The sequence below is a fragment of the Aquila chrysaetos genome, chromosome 21 (assembly GCF_900496995.4).
Source record: "Aquila chrysaetos chrysaetos chromosome 21, bAquChr1.4, whole genome shotgun sequence".
Lineage (NCBI taxonomy): Eukaryota > Metazoa > Chordata > Aves > Accipitriformes > Accipitridae > Aquila > Aquila chrysaetos.
Window position 1 is genome coordinate 6,663,096 of NC_044024.1, and position 25,634 is coordinate 6,688,729.

The following is a 25,634-nucleotide window of genomic DNA, read 5'->3' on the forward strand; positions in this document are numbered from 1 at the left end:
TCTGATTAATTATTAATCCTGTTATATTGATTCTAAGACAGTTCAGATGACCCAGGCATCATGGTTCATTCACTATAATGGTACAATTAAAAGTGATACACATTAACTTTCTAGTATTTATGCCTTTTTTAATCTGGTGTTATGCTCCCCATACAATATATTGTGGCACTTATTTTTAGATGCACTCAGATTTTTCTCAGATTGGTTCCCCAACCCCCCCAGTCTTGCTTCCTTTAAACTAGAAACAGTAACTAATTGCATGGGGAAACAGTATGCAATTTGGATGAAATGGACAGCCTGTATTACATAATAATTTTGTAATACAAAAATCAGTTAGTAGAGGAAATGGAATATGAGGTCGTATGGCAGTTTGTGCATAGATCCTGATGCTGCTTTTTACAGATAGTCTTGAAGGACAAAAACCTGTGAGGAATTTGTACTAGGCTGGGATCATGTTATCACTACAGAAACCCATCTGATTGAACATGCTGCTGTGTCTCTTAGTTGTTCCTCCTGCAGTTTATTAGAATGGATATTGCAATTGCTCTTTCTTCCTATCACTGCAGAAACAACTGCAGACAGATTTAAAAGAAAGCATGATTGTTTTGGGTTATTTTTCCCCCCAAACAAGACGTCAGGATAGTTATGAACAACTGTGGTCCCATAACCTCTTGCACTGCAATAGCTGCTTCAGTGATTTCTGTGGAAAGTTTTCCACCAGCAGATTAGTGTTGTTAAAATTCAGCGTGGTTATTGCCATCCCTGATGCCCCAGCTTGCCAGGATATCCTAAATGGGATAAATGTTTTGTGTATTGGTAAGAAATAAAATGCTGTTCTGTTCACTTAAATGTTACTGCTACTATTAAATTTTCTTTAAAATGGAAACAATTTGTTTTTATAAAAATGCTAGGTTATTCAGTTTACTTGGCAGTTTTATGGTACATGGTATAATCTATTGTTACTGCTTCTCATTTAAGTAGGAGAATGGTTGAATTTCTCACTTTCTTGAGGTATAGTTGACTACAAGGCATCCTAGTTGGTTCAACTTCATATTAAACCTCCTCCCCACCCCGATGAAGAGTTCCTCTTTTTTATATTTCAGGGTCCAGGCCTGACAGGTCAACTGACAGAAGTAGCACCATTACCTCCAACCCTACCAAGTGAGAATGCGCCACCACCTCCAGCGCCTCCGTTACCTGGTGGAGCAATACCTCCTCCAGCGCCTCCGTTACCTGGTGGATCGATACCTCCTCCACCACCACCTCCGCTACCTGGTGGAGCAGCACCTCCTCCTCCACCACCACCACCTCCACTGCCTGGTGGAGCAATACCTCCTCCTCCTCCACCACCGCCTCCGCTACCTGGTGGAGCAATACCTCCGCCGCCGCCTCCGCTGCCCGGTGGAGCAGCACCACCTCCTCCTCCTCCACCGCCTCCGCTACCTGGTGGAGCAATGCCTCCGCCGCCGCCTCCGCTGCCTGGTGGAGCAGCACCACCTCCACCACCTCCGCTACCTGGTGGAGCAGCACCACCTCCACCACCTCCGCTACCTGGTGGAGCACCACCTCCTCCACCGCTGCCTTTTGGTGGGCCTCCAATGCCACCAGCTCTTGGAGGTGTTCCTTTTGCTCCCTTTCCGGTGATACCAGCGTTACCACATGGGATGAAGGAGAAGAAAAAGTATAAGCTGGAAGTCGCAATGAAGAGAATCAACTGGTCAAAGGTATTACAATGTTTGTTTTTATTCCCATTCATAAAAAGTAGCTTTTGAGGAGGAAGGAGGTAATGTGCTAGGGTTTACATTAGATTGTTAATAGTACTCATGTTTGGGGAATTCATTCTATTCTTTATCCAAAACATTTTCGATGCAGTGATTGTGATTCAATTGGTATTGGTTTTCAAAGACACCTTATTCTATGGGGTAAGCTCTAAGTGTTTAATGCTGCCAAGAGCCCATAATACCCCATATTCTGGGGATATCTGTAGCTAAGAGCTCTCAAAATTTTGGCTGATTTTGTATAGAGTTAAGTTCTACATGTTTTCAGCTGTAATAGATATTTGACTTGCCAAGTGGGCACTTCAAAGGTAAAATGTCTTGTTTAAAGCAGGTTTAAGTTATCAAACAATTAAAATGTTTACTTTATAAATCATGTTACTAGTTTTTCAGAAAAAAGTTGAGTTAGTTAAAGTATTGCTGGCGTTTAGGACGGGGAATGAATCTTGAAGTAGACAACTGGGTGGAAGGCTGTTGGGAAGACTGCCATTTAGGTACTTTGACAATCTGGCAGTTGACAAAGAAGGATCTCAAGTCAAGGCGTAACTACAGCTGTTTGCTTAATTGAAGCAGCTGTGTCTGACAAATGAGAGAGGATGTTGAGAAAGGAGATGTATTAAGAGCTTTTAGTTGAGTCTCTAGGTATAAAATGCAGTAAAACTTGGTATGGATGGGTACGTGGAATTTTGGAAGACAACGCGAAGCAGAACTCTGACTTTAGTTTTGCCTTCTCTGGGTAAAGCTGTGGGAGCCATGAATTATGTGGTTTATGATTATTTTTTTTTCCTTGCTTTTTGAGGGCAGGTTGAAAGCGGATCAGGCTATCAGACACTAATTTTACCTTTGGTATCTTCTCAATAAAACAGTGCATGATTGCTTTGGTTATGCCTTTTGTGAATTTATTTTAAAAATGAAGTATGAGTGAAACCGCTATGGTGGCAATTCATTGGGTTTTCTAGTTTTAAAAACCTTGCATGAAAACTCAAAAACTTGACTAGCTTAAAAAGAGAAGGGTGGGAAGGCATTAGCAAAAGTATTTTTCCTAATTAAAATAAATAATTCTATACTTACCATGATAATAAGTATACAGACTTATAATACTAAAATCTTCTGTTTAAGGGCAGATGTCTTGACATGAGGTTAAGACTTATTTTAAGATCAGTCCTCTGAACAAATACAGTAATTTACTGTAAATTAGAGCATCTAATTAAGAAATGAAGCTAATTATTTTGTGTTCACATTTCTTTTGTTCTTGTGATATGTTCTGGAAGTTTGAAAGGAAATTTGACTTTCATTGCCTTACCTGCCTGTCAATGATAGTTTTACTACAAAACACACTTTAACAGCATTTTTCTTTCTCCGAGAAAGGCAGGTGTTTACCCTGTCAAGACAGTTGCAAACTTATCAGAAGGTTCTAAAGGCAATGGTGTTATTAAACATCAGTTTTTATTGTAAGCATTGAAGAAATTTTTACTAGAGTGAATTTTTAGCTATTTAGTTCTGTGTAAAATTATTACTGCATTTGATTTAGCAGTATGTGGTTTGATATTAAACTTGAGTTAAAGTCATGGCTCTATTAGAATTGTGAAGCTGATGTTCCTTCCCTCTCCTTTACAAATATAGTTGATACTGTATACTATAATGAATTTTTAAATGAGATTCTTGTTGACAGAACGTTGCATTTGATGTTTGACAGATGAGTATCCCAGGAAGCTATCTTAGTTCCAATACAAAATTCTTCTAAAAAAGTCTGTGGGTTGTACACTGCTGAGCAAGAGATTCTTCCCATGAGAGCTTTCAGAGAATGTGTGCTAAGCTCAGTGGATTTATGTAGTGACAGCAGGAGATGGCAGTAGGTAACTGCTGTGTGTTATTTCTCTTTTGGCCGTGTCGTGAGGGCAGGTCTGAGAGGACATCTGTGACTCCTCTGAGGTATGTGGAGTATGATCGGTGGGTGAATGCTCACTGAAATTGATAGTTCTGCAGAGAGTTGCTTGTATTGCTGGTCAGTATCAAAGCAGAGTGAAAAACTGTGATGACCCAAACGAAAAGACAGGGCGCCTTTCTGTTAGGTGCGGTGAATGTGAATTGTGGCTTTGTATTAAGTTGCGTACATATATATCCAAACCATTAGGAATAGTTTTAAAGCAGTTTTCAAACATAGATAACAGCATGCTACTTCATGTGGAAACCTTCTTGTTTCATGATGTCTAATGTAGTTGTAAGTTCAGAGAATGCCTGTGTCTGTGTTTATAATGGTACTTGCAGGTATTAATCTGGGATGTTTATTGCTTGTTTCAGATTAGTAATGTGCTAGGGCAGGGTTTTGGCCACTGGGAGGAGCTATGGGACTGCTCAAGTGACATGGTTGGGCACCATTTACTTCCAGTGAATGCGAGCTTCTGCACAGTCTTTACATGGTTATATTTAATCAAATTTCATTTTTCAAAACAACTTAAAATATAAACATTTACTTGAGCAGTAAACTGCAAGCACAATGTCTGATTTGCAAAACTAACCTGTAAGAGCAGTTACTAGTTATTACTTGTCTCCCAGTAGAATCGGTCACTTTGTGACAAGAGAAGTTATGCAAGTATCCAGGTGTGTGTTTGCATATGTGTTGCTTTAAAATCCCTTTTTGATCAGTATAGCCACTGTTTCTTCCATATAAAGGAAATAAATTTGGGGTACTAGATAATTGCATCTATTTTCAGGACTAAACCCATCACATCTTAAAGGCAGTTTGTGGTTGGCGGTTTTTTAGTGGTATACAATGTGATAGACGTATTGAGGTTTGCTGTAGGAAAAAATACATAGATCACCAAATCATCAAGGCAAATCAAAGGAGGACCTTCATATATTGCATGTCATCTGGTTTGAGCTCTAGCTTGGACTTCAGTGTAGTTTGACTGGATATCTGCTACTTGTCAAGGTACTAAATCTTTGTACTACTAGCTAGTGTCTGACACTTTCCTTGAAAACCATATTCTATCTCAATAGTGTGTTGGTACCAAGAACTTAGTAAAATCGAATTGTTGATGAAAGTAAGCTGTTAAGTGGCTACAGATGGTCATTGCTGACCATAAGTTGCAATTTAATATTGAACAACTGTTGAATGTGTAATTTAAATTGCACGCTGAAATAGTGCAGGTTTTTTTCGGGACGTTTTGCAGCTGGTAAAACCGTTGGGAAATTCATATGGCTGTAGATATACATCTTTCTATAAAGTTGGGTGGTACCACATTGTCCTGGATGGAGCTGGATGACATGCGATGCCAGATGTTGCTCCTGGCTGAAGATGCTCCATCTTTTCAATATGAAGCCTCTGAAATGCATCACATCATTGCATAACAATAACAGTCCTTTGTAGACTGTTGTCACTATATTGCTAGGATGCAGGATCATGTCCATCGAGCTCTTACATAGCTGATCTACCCTGCCAGACACAACGGAATTTCACTTTTAAGAGTATATGTAAAGATGGATCGTCTTAGGGCAACAGCACTGGACTGTGTTTGGAAATCATTCTATTTTTTCCCAAGGGGTTTTTCAGATCGTTCAAGGTAAGTTGTTTTGTATCATTTCTGAATGTATACCATCACAACTTCAAGCAAAACCTTCCAAGAACTAGTAACGACAGAAGTTTACTGTTGGAAGAGGAACTAGGCTGTCCTCTGATATTTTTGAATAAGTGATCTTAATTGTCTTTCTAAATAAAAAGTAAGCTTAGGTTTTGTGTTTCTCTAAATTCTGAAGTGTTGAATAGTGAAATGGCTCGCTCTTTGGAGTAACAAATAAGAGCAGTATCATGAATGATTAATCCCACTAACTTTGGAAGGAGGAATCTAGAAGTTGAGATAAAACCTGTGTAGAAATGCATGTCATGTCAATTTATAGTTTCTTTTACCATAAGAATTAATGTTTCTACCTTATCTTTAGTACTTTGTCACTGGATTTCGAAGTATTTGGAGATGTGCCAAAATAATCTGAAAGTGTATCTAACAGTAGTAGTTTAAAAACAGGGTTTCAAAGTATTTAAGCAGAAGGATATTTAAAATAGTCAACTATGGTTTTAATGTATTGATTTCAATAAATGTTAAAATACATTTGAAACTCTCTACTTTTTCTGTCTGTAATTCTTATAAAATAATCTGCATATAAGGTTAAATGATAACTCCTTTATTGTGGGAGGAGGAATGAAAAGTATTGCGGAGGGGGGAAGAATGTAAATCTCTGGTTTCGGTTCATGCGCATCAGTGTGCCTTCTTAGAGCTACAGTATGGTATGACAGTGCTGGAAACTTCAGGCCCATTATAGAGAATTGTCGATGAGGGTGATGTTACAAGTAACTGTAGGGAGTGCAGCAAAATGCAATTGGTGAGGGTTTTTCTTTGTTTTTTTTAATGTATAATTCTCAGTGCATTTCCAGAAAACTGAACAGTTTTTTGAGAATATTAACTTTAATGCTTCTGAATTTAAAAGGAATCGTATGGTCCTGCTGTTTTCTTAAAACATCTGTACAATATATCTTTAACCTCCAGCCAACCACACCAATATATTATAGTTTTAAGAAGAAAAAATGGACTGGTTTAAGTAGCCTAGTTGTATTATTAAAAAGAAACAAGAATGTATGAGTTGTCATACTGGAAAAGATGCTCATGTATTACTTTCACGAATATGGTGTTACCCAATGTTTGAATCCAGAGTTTTGGGGTTGTTTTTTTACTTTGAAATTCACCTAGCCATATAAAAGTCCTTTTAGTTCATGTACTCGTATGAATCATTTGAATTATACAATTTTGTAACCTTTAAAACCCTTATTAAAAAAAAAAGTCACTTCCCCTCGTATGAAATGTTTGTTGAAGATATTTTACCATTGAGTGTCCTTGTCTTCTTTCTGTTTAGAAGATTACTCTCTTCAAAGCTTCCATCATAGAGTTTTCTGGGTTTTTTTAAAACTGTTTTTCCTCCTTTTGAAATGGAGCTCTAATGTTTTAGAAATGCATTTCCACCTGGGCTTTTAAGAAAATGTTTTGTGGCTATTATTTCAGTTAGCTTCTCTTATTATCTTTGACTTCCAGATTTTTATATTAACCCCTTCTATCTGTTTGGGTGTTTCCATCTGGACTTTTTTTCCTTATAGAATATAGGTTTCATCACAGATTCATATTTTGGTGATTTTCTTGGGGGGGGGGGGGGGAGCAGAGAGAGAGAGAAAATTTTCTGCCATGGACAATATCATTCTGTCCTGAACTTGCTGCTCATCTTTGATTCACCACTGCTTTGTCTGGTTAGGATAGTTTCTCTCCTGCAATTCATATATCATCTTCATTTATTTAGGCATCTCAGTTAAGCAGGAAAAAATTCTTGCCATACGTGTAACTTGTGCTTTCTACACTTAGTTGTCCTTGTTAAGTAATATCTGATTCTGGAGTCAGTTGCACTGGTTTTGTAACTGTGAAACATACTCAGACTACCATCCTGTAAACATATAGAAAAATAAGCTTTTTAGTTTATAATACATATTTGTCATTGCAGCCAATTTCATTGTAATCAATTATGTTCATGTGTTTATAGAAATAATTTATTAAGTGCACATCTGAACACTGTGTATGACAATGGAAAGTAACTGCAGATGGACACTTTGCTTAAGTGCTCTGGGAACAGTGCCAAAGATCTCCTGCATACTGAAGAGGAGGAAAGTCTTTCTGAACATAACTTTTATGGAGCTATCGTTTTGGGAACAAAATTCTTTCTGTTTAATTTAGTGCCTTTTGTTGTGACTGTCTTCACCATTAGTGTTGGATTAAGGTAGTCTTTAAAAATGTCTTACCTGCAGCTGGTGATAAAGCAGCTACACTAACAGATTGATCATATGGTGAAAGGTGGAGGACCGATGTGTTGCAGTGAAATCCTAGTGAAGCTTACAAATATAGTATTTATAAATTTAGAATAGAATCATAGAATCATTTAGGTTGGAAAAGACCTTCAAGATCGAGTCCAACCATCATCCATGCCCGCTAAACTATGTTCTGGAGTACCTTGTCTACGTGCTTTTTGAATACCTCCAGGGATGGTGACCCAACCACTTCCCTGGGCAGCCTATTCCAATGTCTGACAACCCTCTCAGTAAAGAAATTTTTCCTAATATCCAACCTAAATCTCCTTTGCTGCAACTTGAGGCCATTTCCTCTTGTCCTATCACCAGCCACCTGACAGAAGAGACCAGCACCCACCTCGCTACAACCCCCTTCAGGCAGTTGTAGAGAGCGATAAGGTCTCCCCTCAGCCTGTGTATCCTGTGTATTCCTATCTTGAAGTTAAATAGCCCTTGAAAATTAATCGGCATTTAAACAAACTTGTAAACAAGAATTGATAAGAGTTTAAAATCAGGAAGAGGAGCATAATTTGAAAACAAAATAGCTGTTCTAAATCATATGTGAAGAGTAAAACTGGCTTTCAGCTTCTGTGTTGCAGAGTGCTTTCTTCTTTTAATACAGTATCAAATAAGGTACTGTAATGAAATCTGTGTTTCCATTTGAAAAATGGATACTGTTTAAAAAAAGTGATATTAAGTATAAAATTATTTCTGATGTTTAAAAAGATAATTCTTCCTACAGACTTAATATTGAGTCACTGAAAGGTCTACATTGACATACCATTTGCAAATAAGGTATTCCATACTCTGGCAGTGTAACAAAGACTATTCCTTTTACAGTTCTCAAGCAGCAGGGCTGCATATCAGTGGTGAAGAATTTGGGAACTGTCTAGAACATAATCAAGAGAAGGCTAGAACACTTTCAAACCCAGATGCTAATATGTTATCAAGCCTGTTTGGAAAACTTGTTGAATGGGAGAAATATAATAAATATCATTGCGTAGATAGAAGGCAGTTCATCTGATTGTTTTGTTCTGGAAGCATCTTTAAGAGAACATAGTAGCTGGAACATAACTAAATTTAATTCATTCTAATTATCGTAAAAGTCTAGTAGCATTGGCTTTAACTTGGCTATTGGAAATACTAGTTATTAACTCTGGAGATGCCATTTTTGTTTCAGATTGAGCCTCAAGAGATAGCAGAAAACAGCTTTTGGGTAAAAGCTGAAGAAGATAGATTTGAAAACCCAGAACTGTTTGCAAAATTGGCGCTTACCTTTGGAACCCAAATGAAAGGTACATTATTCTTTTACTTTGTATTATGCTTTTATTAAGTTTAAAACTGTGCAATGACAGTCTCTTTTATGCTTTGTGCAATGCTATGGAATTCATATAATGGTTTATAGCAGGAAGATGATTTAAAATGTATGTTTTTATTAAGCATAGTAGTTTATTACAGGAATTGCTCCTCCCTCACAGCATAAGGGGAGGAACCTTTTCTAATAATACCTCTTAAGTGCAGGGTGTGTTGCAGGCTGATGTGAATTTTCTTCAAATTAAATTATAATTACATTTAAATTCTAATCCTAAAATTATGCTCATCTGCATTAATATTCCTAGCTGCAGGAACTGTAAGTTGTCAGGTTCTTTTAGATATTCCACCTGTGGAGGGTTTGTTGTGTAAAAAAAAATTTACTTGTTTGTATCACACTGCTAAATCAAAGTCCTCATGCAGTTGAATCACAAAGTCACAACTCTATAATATGCCTACTGTCATGATTCTGGAATATGTGAGATGAAACCATTGTTCTTTTCAAAGTTCTTGTGTTGGTGTCCTTAGTCTTTGCTTTCACTTTTTTTTTTTTTTTTTTTAAATACTATATGCAGCTCTCTTTTTAAGAAAAAAGAGAAGTCTTTACATATACTCTTCTAATTAGTGTTTAAATTTGTGTTGTATAATCTAGAGAAGCACACCCTTCCCAAGTTATATACAGTTAAACTGCACTGTTACTGTTATTAGTGAATGATATAAGTTAGTTTTCAAAGGTTTGAATATGTGAGTGCACACTCTTTAAACTGTTTGCATAATACCATAGGGAATTGTCAGATAGTCTACCGATTTTTGTTGGAACACAGTATGAAATAGGCCCGTTTGACTACTAGAGATAACAATACAGTGAGAATAAAAACCATGCTGGTCTGTCGTGTGTAACTGAGGCTGCTCAGTATGTCACGTAAATAACTCTTCTGCTATTGATTTTAGATGAAGAAAATAATTAATTTCTCAAACACTTAATTCTTTCAATGGGAGATACGATGATAATATTTATATCTTGAGTTGGGAATGCAGTTACTAACAACTGAATATTGGTTATGATTTTGATACTTTAATACCATCCTCAGCTCTTCATGGCTTTCAAATGGTCTTTGAGTAATTCTGAAGCTGCACACAGCTTCTTCAAGTCTTTTCATTATTAGCCATAGTTAATGGTAAATCGATCAGTATTTCATATGTGGCCATTTACCAGTAATTTGTTTCAGGCCTGAAGAGAAGCAAGTACTGCTGAAGAATGGTTCAATAACAACTTACTCAGGAGCTAATGAGGAAGCCTAACAAATTAGAGTCCAAGAAGTGTTAGATACTGAAAGAATGAATTCCTGATCTAGCTACAGATCTTTTGTCCATTTATCAACCAGTTAGAATATGATATACTTCAGGGATGTGCAGTTCTTGGAGGTAGATGGAGTGAGATGTGTCAAGTGTTCATAGGCCAAATTTGAGTAAGCAAACACACACTTAGGATTTTGAAGTGAATGTATGTACTGACTGTAAACATTTTGGTGCTGCTGTGGTTGTGTGTTTGTTTGTTTGGGTTTTTTTGTTTGGGTTTTTTTTTGTTGTTGTTTTGTTTTGTTTTACTTTAACTTTTTGGCTTTGAGAATTAACAATTCATGTGATGCATTGTATTGTAACCATAGGGAGTCTTCTGTTTTAATTCGAACCACTAGGATGGTCTCACTTCTATCAATTACTTGAGGATTTTATTACTTCAAAATTAAGTTGTATTGCACATAGAGGTTTGTGGTGTCCTGGCTGTTGTCTGAATTCCAGGAATAAGAACTGCAGTTTATACTAATACAGTGTTTGAAAAGTTAACTTGGGTTAAGGAAGGTCTTTCAGAGGACCATAACTTCCCTGAACCATTTCTTGAGTAGATTCCTCGAGTTATTTCTGAATGTCTTTTTCTGTGCTCTTTTGAAACCCCTTCAAAGAGTTAGTCATAGTTGTGTTTTTCGTAAGATATACAGTTCTTTCACTGAGAGCTCATGCTCTTTTCAGTAGTCACTGAATTTGAGCCATTAGTATTCTGCTTTTACAGTGCTTCCCACTTTCTGCTCTAAATGTACAAGTATTACGCGCAGTAATACAAAAGCATCATCTGCAGTAATTTAACACTTTTTTTCCATACCGAAGTTTCATAGATTCTTGATTCGTAGCATTGCAGTGAGGTTAAAATGACGTGGAGTTCGTCACTAGTTTTAGTGTGACGGCAAGACAGGAAGACCTTTAAGGGGAGGAAGCCCTAGCAGCAGATAACGCTTACAATGGAATGGGACCCTTCTTATTGAAAATGGCAAGCTTCTGCCTTGAAGCGAATTCTTTCATTAGAAATCTGAAGAAATGTTTCTAAATTCCTGAAAATCTTCTTCATTAAAAATGCTGAAAAAATGCTCTTGAAATTTTGACTTAGCTGTCTGTTTCATATGAGAGGAAATTCTTGTTGACATAGTTGCACAGTTCTAAAACTACAAACAACAGAATTTCTCCAAATAGCTTACTGTGGTGGTAGCCTTGCAGGTATTTTTCCTGTTCTTCCTTATGTTGTTCTCAGTTAATGGTTGTAGAAAATAACATGCCATAACAAAGGATGAGAAGACTGTTAAAAATGCTACTACATATTACCCATCATATTAAAATCTTACTTGGCTGGCTAGTAGAGAAAGTCAGGGTTGCCTTTCTCTGAGTTCAAGTTTTTCTTAAAACTTGAAAACCTACTGGAAGTCAAGAAGAGTCTTTAGTTGCAGCACAGGCTCAAATAATTGCATTCCACAAACAACTTTTTTCTGCAACTGCTATTTGCAAAGTGAAATGTTAAATGATATTCACCATTCTTCCTCACCTTTTGCCTTAACAGCCACAAGCAGCTCATTAATCCCCAAAATACTTATTTCAAGCGTAATTTAGGATCAAATTTCTCTTCTGCTTTAGTCCCATTTCTTGGTGTGGTCTCCCAATATATTACAGGAGAATGATAGAAGACAAATAGGAATGCATTTTATATTCTCTCAAGAGCACAGCCAGCATGTAAAATAAATAAATGGATGAGTGGAAGAAAACTGTCAATCGCCAAAAGCAATTGGGATGACTTAGTGTTTACTATCTTGTATTTCATGGCATTTTGGAATGCCAGTGGGAATAGTAACTAAAGTAAAACAAATGATAGTGTGCACACTTATTAAAAATTTTTAATTCCATATAGGTTGAGCAATTAAATTTGTTTAAACCTCTGAATTCTATTGATGATTCTTTGGCACAATGAGAATGAAACTTTGGGGGTTTTCCTCATTTAACATAGTTTTGTTTTAAGGTACTCCGAGAATAACTTAATGTTAGTTGTCACTAATCTATGTGCTGCCTTGCTATCTGAGTACCACCTGTGTTCAAGGAAGGCAGCCAAAGCTGCAGGGAAGTGGTACTTTTGCAGACCAAAAGTAGAGGGAGGTGGGGAGAAGTCATAAGATGACACTTCTGAAGCACAGTTTTCATTAGTTAATGAATTATTGCACTCATCAGTTAGCTGCTTATAAAACATAAGAATGTTTAATCCCAGAGCACCAGGAATAAAAAGGAATGAACCCTGACTGGTAAAATAATAGATGCAAATTTTTTAAAGTAGTATGCATAAGGTTAAATCTTTACTTGCTACTGTAGCACTAGATATTTAATACTGATGCCTCATGAAGATGTAGAATGTTTTTAGGTAGGTTCAAATCAGTACTAACAGTCAAACTGCAGTATTTGGTCTGTGAATCAGTTGCTGAGCACAATTATGAAAACATCTGTTGTACAGGGAGCAATGGAAACATTAAAAAAATATTCCCTTTCAGACTTCACAGGATTTTGAAGTCTTGGGGTTTGAACTAAGTTAACTGAGATCTAATTATCACTGTCTCAGTGCAGTCTGGATTTTCTCCACTTTTTCTTTGAGAAACACAAGTGATTCAAATAACTTATAAGGGCCTCTGACAAACGGACTCCAGGGCTTCAAATTTTCATTAGAGATCTTAGATGAGTGTTTTGAGCTTGGAACTGGGCTTCTAGATGCAGAGATGGAAACAATGATTGTAGTTTAGCAGACTATTTTGACAAGTAAATGATATTTCAGATTAGGCATACTTGAAAATGAATGGACAGCTGTGGTGGTCGTTTATGAGTTGGGTGGTATTAAGAATTGGGAGAGTTACTGCATTGTGGGTGGCAATGAAACGCATAGATGCATATTCCTTGTGTAGTGGCACAGAGGATAAGAGTAAAAATAGCATTAGTTTCCAGTCAGTTACTTTTTTTGACCTAGTTTATTCTAAGAGAGAATCTGATATCATCCAGAATTTTATTTTGTGAATCATGTGTTGCTTTAAAGTGAAAGCAGTGATTTTGCTGGTGAAAACATGTATCATCCTTTCACAGTTTTTGAGTCATGACTTGAAAATTTCAGGCTCAGTAGTATTTGGTTTGCAAAATAATCTTATCATGCATTGATTTATGTTTTGATATTTAAATAGCAAGAGGAAGGAATTCTATTGAGGTATTGTTAGCTCAACCTTATCTTAAAACAATTAAATCTTACCTGCAAGCAACAGTCTCTTCAGACAAGTTTTTTTTAACAAGTAGGATAACCTTTACATAGTGAGGTTTTTTCCTTTTTAAAACTTGTGTGATCAATTTTAAGCTTTGTGTGATCGCACAAGTATTTTCTTAATGAAAAAAAAATCGTTTCCAGTTTATGGAGTATAAAGAAAATGTGAAGTAAACTCAATGAACAACCCTCCTTAGCTGGATTGCATCTTATCCTTGTGAGTCTATTTTGTGGATGTTAAGTCATTAATTTCTGTTAATACACAGTGAAATAATGAGGTGCGTTGTCAACTAAGAATGCCTTCTTGTTGATGTCTTTAGATGGTCCCACTATCCAAATTCTAGAACGAGAATAATTTTTAATTAAATGCATAATAGTAATTTTCTAATGAGGGAAATGTTGTAATGAAGTTGTCAAGAATTTATGCTTAGTATATTAATCCAGTCTGGTTATATGTCTCTGGAAGCTTGGGCTACTGCTTTTTGGTGGGGTTGGGGGTGTGTATGTTTGTATTTCTGTAGAATGTCGTTAAAAAAAACAACAGCTAAAATGGAGTGTTTAAAATATAGGTTCTTGCCAAGAACACTAGCCTAAATAGCAAATCTTTGAAATCATTTAAGCAGGTCATTTTACGTTGTGCAGCTAGAACAGTCTTTTTCTAAATTTTGCTTTTGTCACTTAACTGATGTAAAACTTTATCTTCAGCTACCAGTATAAGGGAAAAGAGCACCATCAGCAGCAGTGTGATGTCTGCAGTGCTTTGTGGAATATGATCTCAAAAACTCCCTATGTTGGTGTTTAATTTTTTTAATATTAAATACATACATAATTGTATGATGAAGTGTCTTCTAGCAGGTAAAATGTTATGGCTCTGTAGCTAAGTCGTGATACGTCATATGCTTGGGGCCTCAGATAACTTTGTAATAATGTGACAATACTCTATGTATCAGGCCTGCTGCAATCAAAATCACTTTTCGCTGTTTGATTGATAGTCTAATTGCAAAACACTACAAAGCAAGTTAATGCCTTCTCCCTTAAGGATCATGTTAATTTCTGGCTCTTGTAATTTAGGTTGTGTATTTTGCCAGTCAAGAATGATAGTGGTGCTCTGAAGAAATTAATTATGTGTACAGTAGATCTGTAAAGGTAGTAATTAGTACATAATAGTCTGTAACTACTGGGATTGTTCCAGTACCGAATACATTATCCATCCACCTTACCTCAAGGGAAAACTTCTCGATCAGGGTTCTGTTGCTTCTTTATGGTTAGACTTTTAAAATACAATTCAACAATCATTTTGATATGGTTTTCAAAATTGAAATAAGGTTTTAACAGCCGAGTTCTGTTTTTGACATTATGGGAGTTTGAGTGAGAAAGAACAAACTTGTATGTAAACTATAATTGAACTAAACGCGAACAAAATATTCAGCTTTTTATTTTGATATGTATAATGTAATAATATATGCATAATATAAAACATATTAAACAGCTTATTAAAATAAGGTCTTGTTTTAGTAGTTACAATATGAAAACTTAGGTGGCTGTCCAGTCCTACCTTTGGTATCTCCCTCTGTGAACAACTTCTAGGACTTATCTGTGGCTCAGTTTTAAAATAGTAGTAATTCATGAAAAATTAGTAAAACTTTGATAGGATTAACTAAAATTTAGTTTTAATTTGTTCATGTTTTGGGTCAGTGCCAGGATTTTAGTATCTAAACTTGTTTTGTTGGTTGAGGAGGAAGAGGGTTGAAATGCACAACTGAAAGTAGTATGAAAAGGATGTTGGAAAATTTAAAGAGCATAACAAACATACCAAAACAGCTGAAGAACAGTCTGGGGAGACCACATTACTTCTGAGGAAGACACAACATATGACATGATGAGGTTAAGGAAAAGGTGTTGTTTAAATAACACTAACTATAGTGATGGTAGCAACATCATCTTTTGTCAACATTGTTAATAATGTTTATTTGAAGGTGATAAATACTTTCTTTTTAGGCTATAGAAGTTAGACTGTAAACAGTTGAGGAAACTGTGCTTGTACAGAATTGTAAGCAGATAAAGATGCTTATCCAAATAAGTTTATTGTAAACATTATAAGGTAAATGTTCTTTTTAAACTTGTTGGAAATAGCGAGGGGACGGGCTCTAAAAGTAGATGAAGGTGGAATACTGGCTGTTACTGTACATAGGTGGTATGACAGATGTATGCAGGTGTTGCACTCAATGCTTTCATGAAAAGTATGCAAACCTTATATGGAGACTTCAGCACTTACTTGTACTTTATTAAAGTGTTAAGTCTAACCAAAATACAACAAACGCCATTATTCCAGTTTACTCTGATACTAGCAAACATAAACTTATCATCCACCCCTTCTTTTTTCTGATGTTATGCTCACCCATCTTCTGTCCACCTGAAGAGTGGAGATAAAATGGTGTTGCAACAAGTCATCAGCGTCTCGAGTTCTTCACCACAAGTTGTATGATCTTACAGTGAGGATTTTCCTCCTTTTAAGTCTGCTTGGGGTTGTTCTAGCTTGCTGGTAAAATACTATTCAAAAGATATTGACTTTTTTTTTTTTTTTTTTTTTTAACTAGCAGATCATTGACTAGCATCTTCTGTTTGCATTTGTTGATTGGGGTAGCTTATCAAGACTTCCTTCAGGTCTGGTAAAACTTCTGTACTTTATTCATCTCTGCCTTGAAGTGCTTGGATGACGACATTCTAATTATAGTGAATTATTAAAAATTGAGCTGTGGTGGTCTTTTGATTGCCACCTACTTTCTGTGGATACATAGCATTTGAGGTCTAAATGTCAGCTTGCTTAGAGTAGTGACATAGGAGAGAATGTAGGTGGGCTGCTATTCCCTCCCACTTTAACCATTTTTTCCCCCCTTGCTCAACATCCCCAAGAACACCTTATTATACCTTAAATTTATTTTTTCCATTGTCAAGAAAAAATGCCAGAAAGTTTGAACAACTTCAGTATTTGAAATTATTCTTTTTCTCCCAAAAGTTTTGTAGTACAGCAATATGAAAGATGTAACTGTCTGTATTTAATTTCTTCATGTGTGTTGAACAAATTAGATCATATAAACGAGGAAGATGCAATGTCCTTAGTATATTTTAATCAGGCTTTAATTAAAACAACCCTTCTGGTTTGAACACATTTTGTTGATACTATTAACATGCTAATTCTGTAATATCCATGTTCAAATAAATAGTGTAGTCTTACTCGTTAGCATCAGGCAGAGGATGTTCACATTATGTTCACATGTGGAATACCCATGTGCAGTCTTCAGTGAGTTTTCTTTGAGGCCCTTTTGCTGCTACTTGTTGAGCCATTGAATCTTCACAATAATTTCTGTCTTTTGAACCTTATTGTACCTTCTAATTTTTATTGTGCAAGGTACCTTTATGCAAGAAGGGAATGTAGAACTGACTACCAAATCACCTAGTCAGCAAGGGCATTTTAAACCTATGTCTTTTGTGTTCTACATCTGATAGAAGGAACGCTGATTTTTGATCTCCTGAAGAAAATGGTGTGTAATTTTTTTCCTCTGAAACCAACCATTCTTGAAGGCTGGTGTGTTATTTTGCAGGGGTTTTTAAAATTTCTGCAGTAACTTACACTCTTTCTATTTACACCTCTGCCAGATACTGAGGAGAGGGAGAAAGAAAGAAGGATTGGCTAGTTTCGGTGTAAGTCAGTAGATACTGTTGATTCAGTTGATTTTTGTTCCTTCCCCTTGCCCCCCTAGTTAACGGGTATGTTTTTCTGACATGAATTCTATTATTTTTAACCCCCTCTGTGACCAGTTAGTCTGTTGAAGTAGATAGTGTTCTTTCTTTGATCAGAATGAATGTTTTAGCTTCAAACATTCTCATTGAAATAATTAAGTTTGTATGCATGAAATGCATTTTTAAAGTTTTTATTCTGTCATCAAAGTGATGTAATATTTCAAGAATGATTCTACCTCTGTGTAGTGTTCCTCTGTGAATATTACAAAGCTTATATTCACTGTTATTCTTGACTGACAAATGACAATATGAAATATGCATCATTATTCATCAGCCCTTCCTTTTTGCTTGATGTAATGAAATATTTTTAGAGGGGAGAAAAAAGTTTTGTTTATCTTAATTTTCAGCTGTTTTTTAGTGGAGTGATAAGTAGCAGCCAAAGAATGAGGTCAGTGCACCATTAAACTTGAAGGAAAGCTGTTTGCATTAATTCACATTTGGTACTTATAAAGAAAAGGAAAAGGGATTAGTACTTTTAAAAAATGGATCTGAATTTGATATGCTAAGAAGGCCAGATCAAATTCACCAGAGAACTTAAACTTTTACAAGCTTTAAATGGACTCAGTTTTGGCCAAAGTTCTTGTAACACAGCTGTATTTGTAGGTGTGAGACAGCAAGCTTCAGTTTAATAGAGGAATCTCTAGTATTAAGCACAGGTATGTTGTACTAGCTCAACTATATGCATTGCTTTGTCAAAACAGAAAGAGAAAACCGCAAACTCAAATGTGTTTGTTTCTGGATTACAAACTGCAGGTGGCTCTCTTGGTCTTCTGATTAATTCAGGATGCGTATGTTTGTTTCCTTTTCCTCCTTGCCCTCTCCTTTTCAGAAGTGTATGAATCCAAACCAAAGGAAGATACTGCTTCGCAGTGTAGGGTCACCAAATGTTTGTGTGTCTTACAGGAATTTCATTTAGTTAGATCGCATGCTTAGGTAATCGGTCTTTGTATCTCAGTTTCACACAGAAGTGAAGCAGGCTGGTTTGTTTTCATCTTTCAATGTATTTGAAATTGTTGATCTTTTTCAACAACAGAATAAATTCAAGTACCATAAAGAAGAGTTATTAGTTTGCCATTTTTCATCTTTTCCTTTCCTTCTCAACTGGATTTATCCAAGAGGTAAATTGTTAAACTCAGGGATGGAAAAAGCTTTGCCATGTTTAAATAAACTGATGCCTGAAATGATTGCCACTTAGCATAGATTTATATAAGTGCGTGCCTCTATATTGTATTTCTACGTGCATTTTTTTATTCTTAAATGATCTTAGAATTATTTAAACAATGATCACAGTAAATGCATGAGAATATATTTCTTGATTAAGGAAAAAAATATTTTTATATAATTACCAATGAAATAAAAGCTTTTCTGCCCAGAAGTGTTGGGGCAATTTGTGCCAGATAAGAATACCCAGTCCTGCTGTGTTCAAAGTATCAAGAGAAAAAAGACGGGGAGAAAAAAGGCACATGTGTTCTTTGTATTCAGTTTTGCATCAGGTACTGAGGCTTAACTGCAGAAGTTGACTCCTTAATAGTTATACTTTATAAACAAACTTTGAGTAGTTATACAGAGAAGCACGGTTTCCAAACTGACCTTAGAATGATGCATGTAGCTTCGCTGCAGCTGGGCTATTGTTCAGGAGAATCACAAATGAGGCCTCCTAAGAATTACTTGTATGTATGTTCCTGTGTACATTTTTTTCATATGAGGAAGCCACTGTGCAAATGGTAGCTGTTTGATAGCACTTGCTCCTGTTGAAGGGTGTGTATGTCTTTTATTTCAAGAGCATCGGTACCCATTTCATTCATCATAGTACAAAAGGACTAAAATGAGAATAGCATTCTGAAGGGGCCAAAACAAACAAAAACTTCCAATTAGGAGGCAATGTTTGTAAATTTTAGTTGTTCATATTTTATTTCAAATAGCATTTTAGCACACTTACCTTTCAGTAAGTTAAATGATTCATTATCTATGTGGAAGATAATTTGTAACATTGAGTCACAAAGTATATATTTTATTTTGAAAAACCTTACTATGTAAAATACATGTACTGTTAGTATGACCTACTAGCAATTATACTAATTTGCTACAAGTAGCTCAGAAGCTGAATAGTCACCCTCAAATTTGTATTTAAAAACCACTGTAACGTAAGTCTCTTACTTGCTTTACTTGGGGTGCCTGACAGTTCTGTGTTGATTATATTTAACACAAATTCTATATGGTAAAACACAGTGTTGTATGATGAAATGTACAGATAGGCATTGTTGTAAATATTACTGAGAAGAAATGAAGGCTTTCTTTTCATAAATCACTTTGCTAATATTTTGACCACAAGTTTTGACTGTGGTGGACTAATGTGAGGGAACACTGATATTTTGTCAAGACTTTCTCTGGAAACATACAGGAAGTTTGAAATTTTATTTTAATTTTTTTTTTTTCCCCAGTTTGGGACTGTAGAGTTCTTTTCATCATGTGACAGTGAACGAAGACTATAATAGATAAAATAAAAAAATCTATTTAGACTTTCTCAGAAGTTAGGATCAGTCTCAGTTTTGTTATTTTTGTTTTGTGTATCGTCTGGCTTTGCTGTAAAATCTTTTATAAAAAATGCTTTCAGAATTATCATGTCATAGGGTTGAACAGATGCAGGAATTTTACTGGGTCTCAGGCTGTAGTACACTTATAATTATGTCTTTTTTATGACTCTGCTTTTAAAAGCTTTGTGGTATATTTAGAAGGGAAAAAATTGATGCGGGACAGGTCAGATAGATGGAGTTTTCCTAGATCTCTTATTTGTTATTCCTGGGGCTTCCTTTGTTTACATGTGCAATAGTTAAAGTTAGTATTTTTTCAAAGCATTGTTGTTTTATCAGAAGGCTTCAGACTGAGTAGTTTGGATATTATCTTGGTTAGCATTACATAAAGAGCTGTAATAATTTCAGCTTCAGAAAAGCAAATACAAGTAGTCTGTATGTGAATTAAATTATATTCAGATTAAGAGGCAGATGGGAAATAGTTTGAGGTCTGGGATATTTGAAAGTTGCTAGCTTTATTCATTAATTGCTTTGAGTTATATCATAATGTATTCCACACAATTTCTATAGAAATCAAGTTCATTTTCAAAATCAGCATTATATCTATTCTGAATCCAGGTCAAATCTCTAATGTGGAGGTGATTCCTTCAGTTACAGTTTAATTAGCTCTCCTTAACCCTTTTGAAATGTCACTAGGACAAGTTACTCCACCCAACTGGAGGCTCGAGGAGCAAGGATACTGTATTGGATTTGTGTGGCAAGGTTTTGGTAGTGGGGGGGTTACAGGGGTGGCTTCTGTGAGAAGCTGCTAGAAGCTTCCCCCACGTCCGACAGAGCCAATGCCAGCCGGCTCCGAGACGGACCCGCCGCTGGCCAAGGCCGAGCCCATCAGTGACGGTGGTAGTGCCTCTGGGAGAACAGATTTAAGAAGGGGAAAAAAACCTGCAGCCAAAGAGAGCAGGGAGAACATGTGAGAGCAACAACCCTGCAGACCCCCAGGTCAGTGAAGGAGGAGGAGGAAGAGATGCTCCAGGCACCGGAGCAGAGATCCCCCTGCAGCCCGTGGGGAAGACCACGGTGAGGCAGGCTGTCCCCCTGCAGCACATGGAGGTCCACGGTGGAGCAGATCTCCACCTGCAGCCCGGGGAGGACCCCATGCCGGAGCAGGGGGATGCCTGATGGAGGCTGTGACCCCGTGGGAAGCCCACGCTGGAGCAGGCTCCTGGCAGGACTTGTGACCCCATGGGGGAGCCACGCTGGAGCAGTCTGTGCCTGAAGGACTGCAGCCCGTGGGAAGGGCCCACGTTGGAGAAGTTTGTGGAGGACTGTCTCCCATGGGAGGGACCCCACGCTGGAGCAGAGGAAGTGTGTGATGAGTCCTGCCCCTGAAGAGGATGAGGTGGCAGAGTAAGAAACCCTGCTAGTTACTTCCTGACTGTACTACTTTTACAGATACATGCTGATTATCTGCCTTTTTTAGTGCTAAGCATGAAACTGATATTGTAGGGGATGTCACCTGTGTATCTACTTGCTGTAAGACCATCATTTGGTTAAGAAATCTGTAGAACTGAAAGTGTTTCTAAAGAGTATTAATAAAGAAACCCCTGCTGCTCAGCTTTACTGCAAGTTTAAATTAGTAATTTTATCAAAAAGCTTCAGCAGTAGAATTTAAGGAAGCCTATTTTCTTTTTTCTGAAGTATGACAGTTTTGCTATCATAGTTTTTCTGCTTTAAGCATGATAGTTTTGCTGCTTGAGTAATTGTAGGTATTTGTTGGTATTTCTTCAGTAAATTTGGGAACTGCTTGGTAATTCTAAAAATGTAATGAATTAATGAATCTCTTTTGTATTTTATTCATGAAAAACTGACATTGGAAATGCTGAGAACTGATTTTCAGAAAGTATTGTTGGTGTTGGGGTTGTGGTGAACTTGTAGAGCAGTGTTTTGTGTTTAAGGCTTGGAAGGAAAAATACTGGAGTGAGAACAGCCATACGTTGTCTTAAAAGGTCTCTCGTGTGTGTTTTTAACAATGTTGTGACTGAGCTGTCTTAATGTCTTAATTTTTAGGTGGTAACTTACAGAATTAATGTATTAATTTGTTAGACCTGAGTTGTTCAGAATTTAAAAATGAAAATCTTGAGGAAAGGCGGAAGAGTCAGTTCTGACTATAAAGAAAAGTCAAGGGGAGGCAAATTCTCAAAGGCATGAATTGTTTTTTTCCTACATTTCCTACATCTCAGAGGTCTCCATTAGAAAAGAGTAAGGATCACTCTTGTCATATGCAGACAAATGTTATGTTACCCACTGTCGTGGTTTAAGCGCAGCCAGCAAGTAGGCGCCACTCAGCCGCTTGCTCACTTCCCCCCCTGCAGTGGGATGGGGAGGAGAATCAGAAAAAAAGTAAAACTTGTGGGTTGAGATAAGAACAATTTAGTAACTAAAGTAAAATAAAATATCATTCTAACAATAATAAAAATAATAAAATATAACAATAATAATAGTAATGAAAAGAAATGTAATAATTAAATAAAAACTGAGAAAAGACAAATTATGCACAATGCAGCTGCTCACCACCTGCTGACCAGTGCCCAAGCAGCGATCTGCACCTCCTGGCCAATTCCCCCCAGCTGATGTACTGAGCATGACGTCCTATGGTATGGAATATCCCTTTGGCTGGTTCGGGTCAGCTGTCCTGGACATGTTCCCTCCTGGCTTCTTGTACACCTGCTTGCTGGCAGAGCATGGGAAAGTAAAAAATCCTTGACTTAGGATAAGCACTACTTAGCAACAACTAAAACATTAGTGTGTTATTAACATTATTGTCACACTAAATCCAAAATGCACTGTAGCAGCTACTAAGAAGAAAATTAACTCTATCCCAGCCAAAACCGGGACACACATATACCTATATTCAACAAGTTTGGAATTCCAGCCTACTGCGTGATAACTCTGTTAGTAGTTAGTACATTCTGTACCTACTATATGCCTTGTTTTTCCAAGGGAAATAGAGCTTTTGTTTGTAGCAGCTTTATAAAATACAGCAGAGGAAGTAAGGCAGTTTTATATTCTGAAATGTCTATTTCAGTCTCAGTGATGCAGTGCTCATAGAAGCTATAGCACATTTAATGAGCAGTTGAGGACAGACACGTGTACTAGGCACACCAGGGATTGTGTACAAAGACTAATTAGCATGAAATATGAATACATTCAGGAAGTAGTCTTGATCTATAATGCTCTTGCAGAGAGTATTTTTTTCTATGAATTTGACAAAAAAGAAATTCAAAGTTGAACTGATAGAAGAAGTGGGTTTTGTTTGTTTTTAAACAAATAAAAATCTGTATTCCTAGAATAAAACACGTTCTGTATGAATAGGTAAAAAGACTAGACTGAAAAGAATGCTTTCTTTAATGTCAAAACAGAAAAAATAACCCTCAAAAGATACTCCAAGCATTTTTTTTACAACTTCATTTTTTGCAAGGGAGTTGAAGTTGATACTAGAAAAATCTATTTAATTTGAAGCTAGTTACTCAGAACATGATTAAATAGCCCGTTCCATGGATTTTACAGTAATTTTTTGTAAATGAACTGTTAAGATTATCTGTCATGGGAATTTTCCTAAAGTGTGGCTTATCTTTCATGCGTAAGAAATTATGTATGTACATAAAATACACTGATAATGAGTTGGAGGTCAATCACTTGTCACTTCTAGGTCTGTGTTCTATAATTCTATCCAGGACAGTTTTAAAACGATGTATTTTGCCTTCTGATGTGTTATTTGTAGCTGTAGGTATGTTTTCTGGAAACTTTCTCAATATTAGTAAAGGAAGCTCCATATCTAGTTACTACTAGAACACTAAGTGTTGTAATGCAGGTTCTTCAGCTGCAGTAAAGTCACACAGTTGGCTGTGAATTTGTGACCCAAGTGAAGGTGGGAGGGAAAAAAAAGGCTGGAGGAAAGGATGGAAAACAGATCAGGTACTCAACAGGAAAGTTTGTGCTGACTGTTAAATAGGCTATGCAAGTATATTTTTTATATCCTGAAAGCTTCCAGCAGAGTTCTAGGAATAACAGTGTATTTGTTTAAATAAATAAAACCCCACCATAAACAAAGATGTAGTTATAAGCAAAATTTATGGCCTTACTTGTAAAATAATTAAGTCTGTATTAAAGAGGTGTTCCCTCCATCTTTCAGCAGAACCATAGTACATACTACATTACTTCCTAAATGTACTTTCTCTCAAATTTCTCTTATATGAAATACAGTGTGGGTTTTTTATGTAGAAGTGTAAATTGACAAAATGTGTTCTGATTCATGGACTAGTTCCAGTTATATGTTGTGCTGACCTGCAATGATGATGTATTTACAAAAAATGCTCCCGTCTCCAAGCCTGTTGGTTTAATGTGCAAAACTGATTTTTCTTCCTTTATTGCTGTCCAAAAAAAAAAAAAAAAAATTCCTCATCTGCTTTTGAGATTGCAACTTTTATCTGATGGATAGTTGTTTCAACTGTAATGCTATTAGGAGATGCTTTGAACAGAATATCTGCCATTGCAAGAATTTCTGCCATATATATGTAGAGTAAGGATAGATCTGTTATCTAAATGAATAAAGGTTCTTTGGAGAAAGATATATTAAAAAGCTATCTAAAGGATTAAAAGTTAACAATCATGCTATTAAGTTTCTGAATTCATTGAGAAATTGAAAATACTAGGTACGTAGGCATTAACACAGCTAAAAAGCTGATAATTTTGTTGAGTTATTGAATTACTTGCTAATGATCTCTAAAGGATGTGAAGTTGAAATTACAATTTTGTATATTCTGTAAGTGTGTGTCTTGTGCAGTTGTTAGAAACTGAAACTTCTCTGAAACTTCATTCTTTTGGATACTTTTTCTGTTCTGTAATTATTTTAGAATACTATTGCAGAATAATTTCCCAATGTGAGGAGACAGGCAAATAAGAAATTTATGGCTTAAAGGCTTTCTAAAAGCAAAAAGTCTGTTAAACTGGCTGATTTTTATAAGTATATATGGAATTATCTGTAAGTTGTATATTCTTAATGGTGGTACGTATGGAATAAGTTTCGAGGTTTTACTTTTGACATTTTTTGTTCTTGCATTTAAGACATTTGGTTCATTAGCACTGAGAGCGCTGCCTTCTTAATGAATGATTTTAACCAAATTTTGCTTATGTTGGTAATATAAAGGTAAGCAGAGCATAGGTTAAATCTGCTAAATTTAGAATATACTGTGGATTTTGCATGTGTATATGCTTAAAATGTGCTGAGGTGAATAGTGAAATCCGACTACGTTGGTAAAGGTGAGACTGGTAGCTGTGTGTTTCCAGACTATTTTTAGTCTGCCACAATGCGAGTGGCTTAATTTAGTACTGTGGTAGGTCCCCTGAGACTAATCCTGTAATGTACAAGTAATTTATCTTTTGCCTTTTGAAGGCAGATAATCATTGCGCATGTATTCAGTGAGCACCTGGGTGGTTTCAACACACTTTGAGATACTTGGACCCCAAGAAAGCTTTTTTTCAAGGTGAATCTGTTAGAAGGTAGTAGTAACATATATAGCCATATGGGGCTGTCTTCAGGCCGGTTTAGCCCGGTATTCTGTCTTCAGCAGGTGACTGAGAGCTGATGCTTAGGAGGAGTAAATATATGTTAATTAATATTTATTAAATGTCTGTCTCTTTATGTACATAGACAGCATAAACTAAATAGTTAT

The 25,634-nt window shown here is 36.3% G+C and overlaps 1 protein-coding gene across 6 annotated transcripts in view; it reads left to right on the forward strand.

Annotated features, from left to right (window-relative positions):
• Positions 1–25,634, forward strand: part of DIAPH2 (diaphanous related formin 2) — a 266,541-nt gene that overhangs the window by 55,419 nt on the left and 185,488 nt on the right. For all 6 annotated transcript variants that reach the window (XM_029996684.2, XM_029996681.2, XM_029996680.2 and 3 more), the window contains 2 exons: positions 1,104–1,724; positions 8,834–8,948. In XM_029996684.2, the coding sequence (XP_029852544.1) occupies positions 1,104–1,724; positions 8,834–8,948 (736 nt within the window). The remainder of the gene's footprint in view (positions 1–1,103; positions 1,725–8,833; positions 8,949–25,634) is intronic.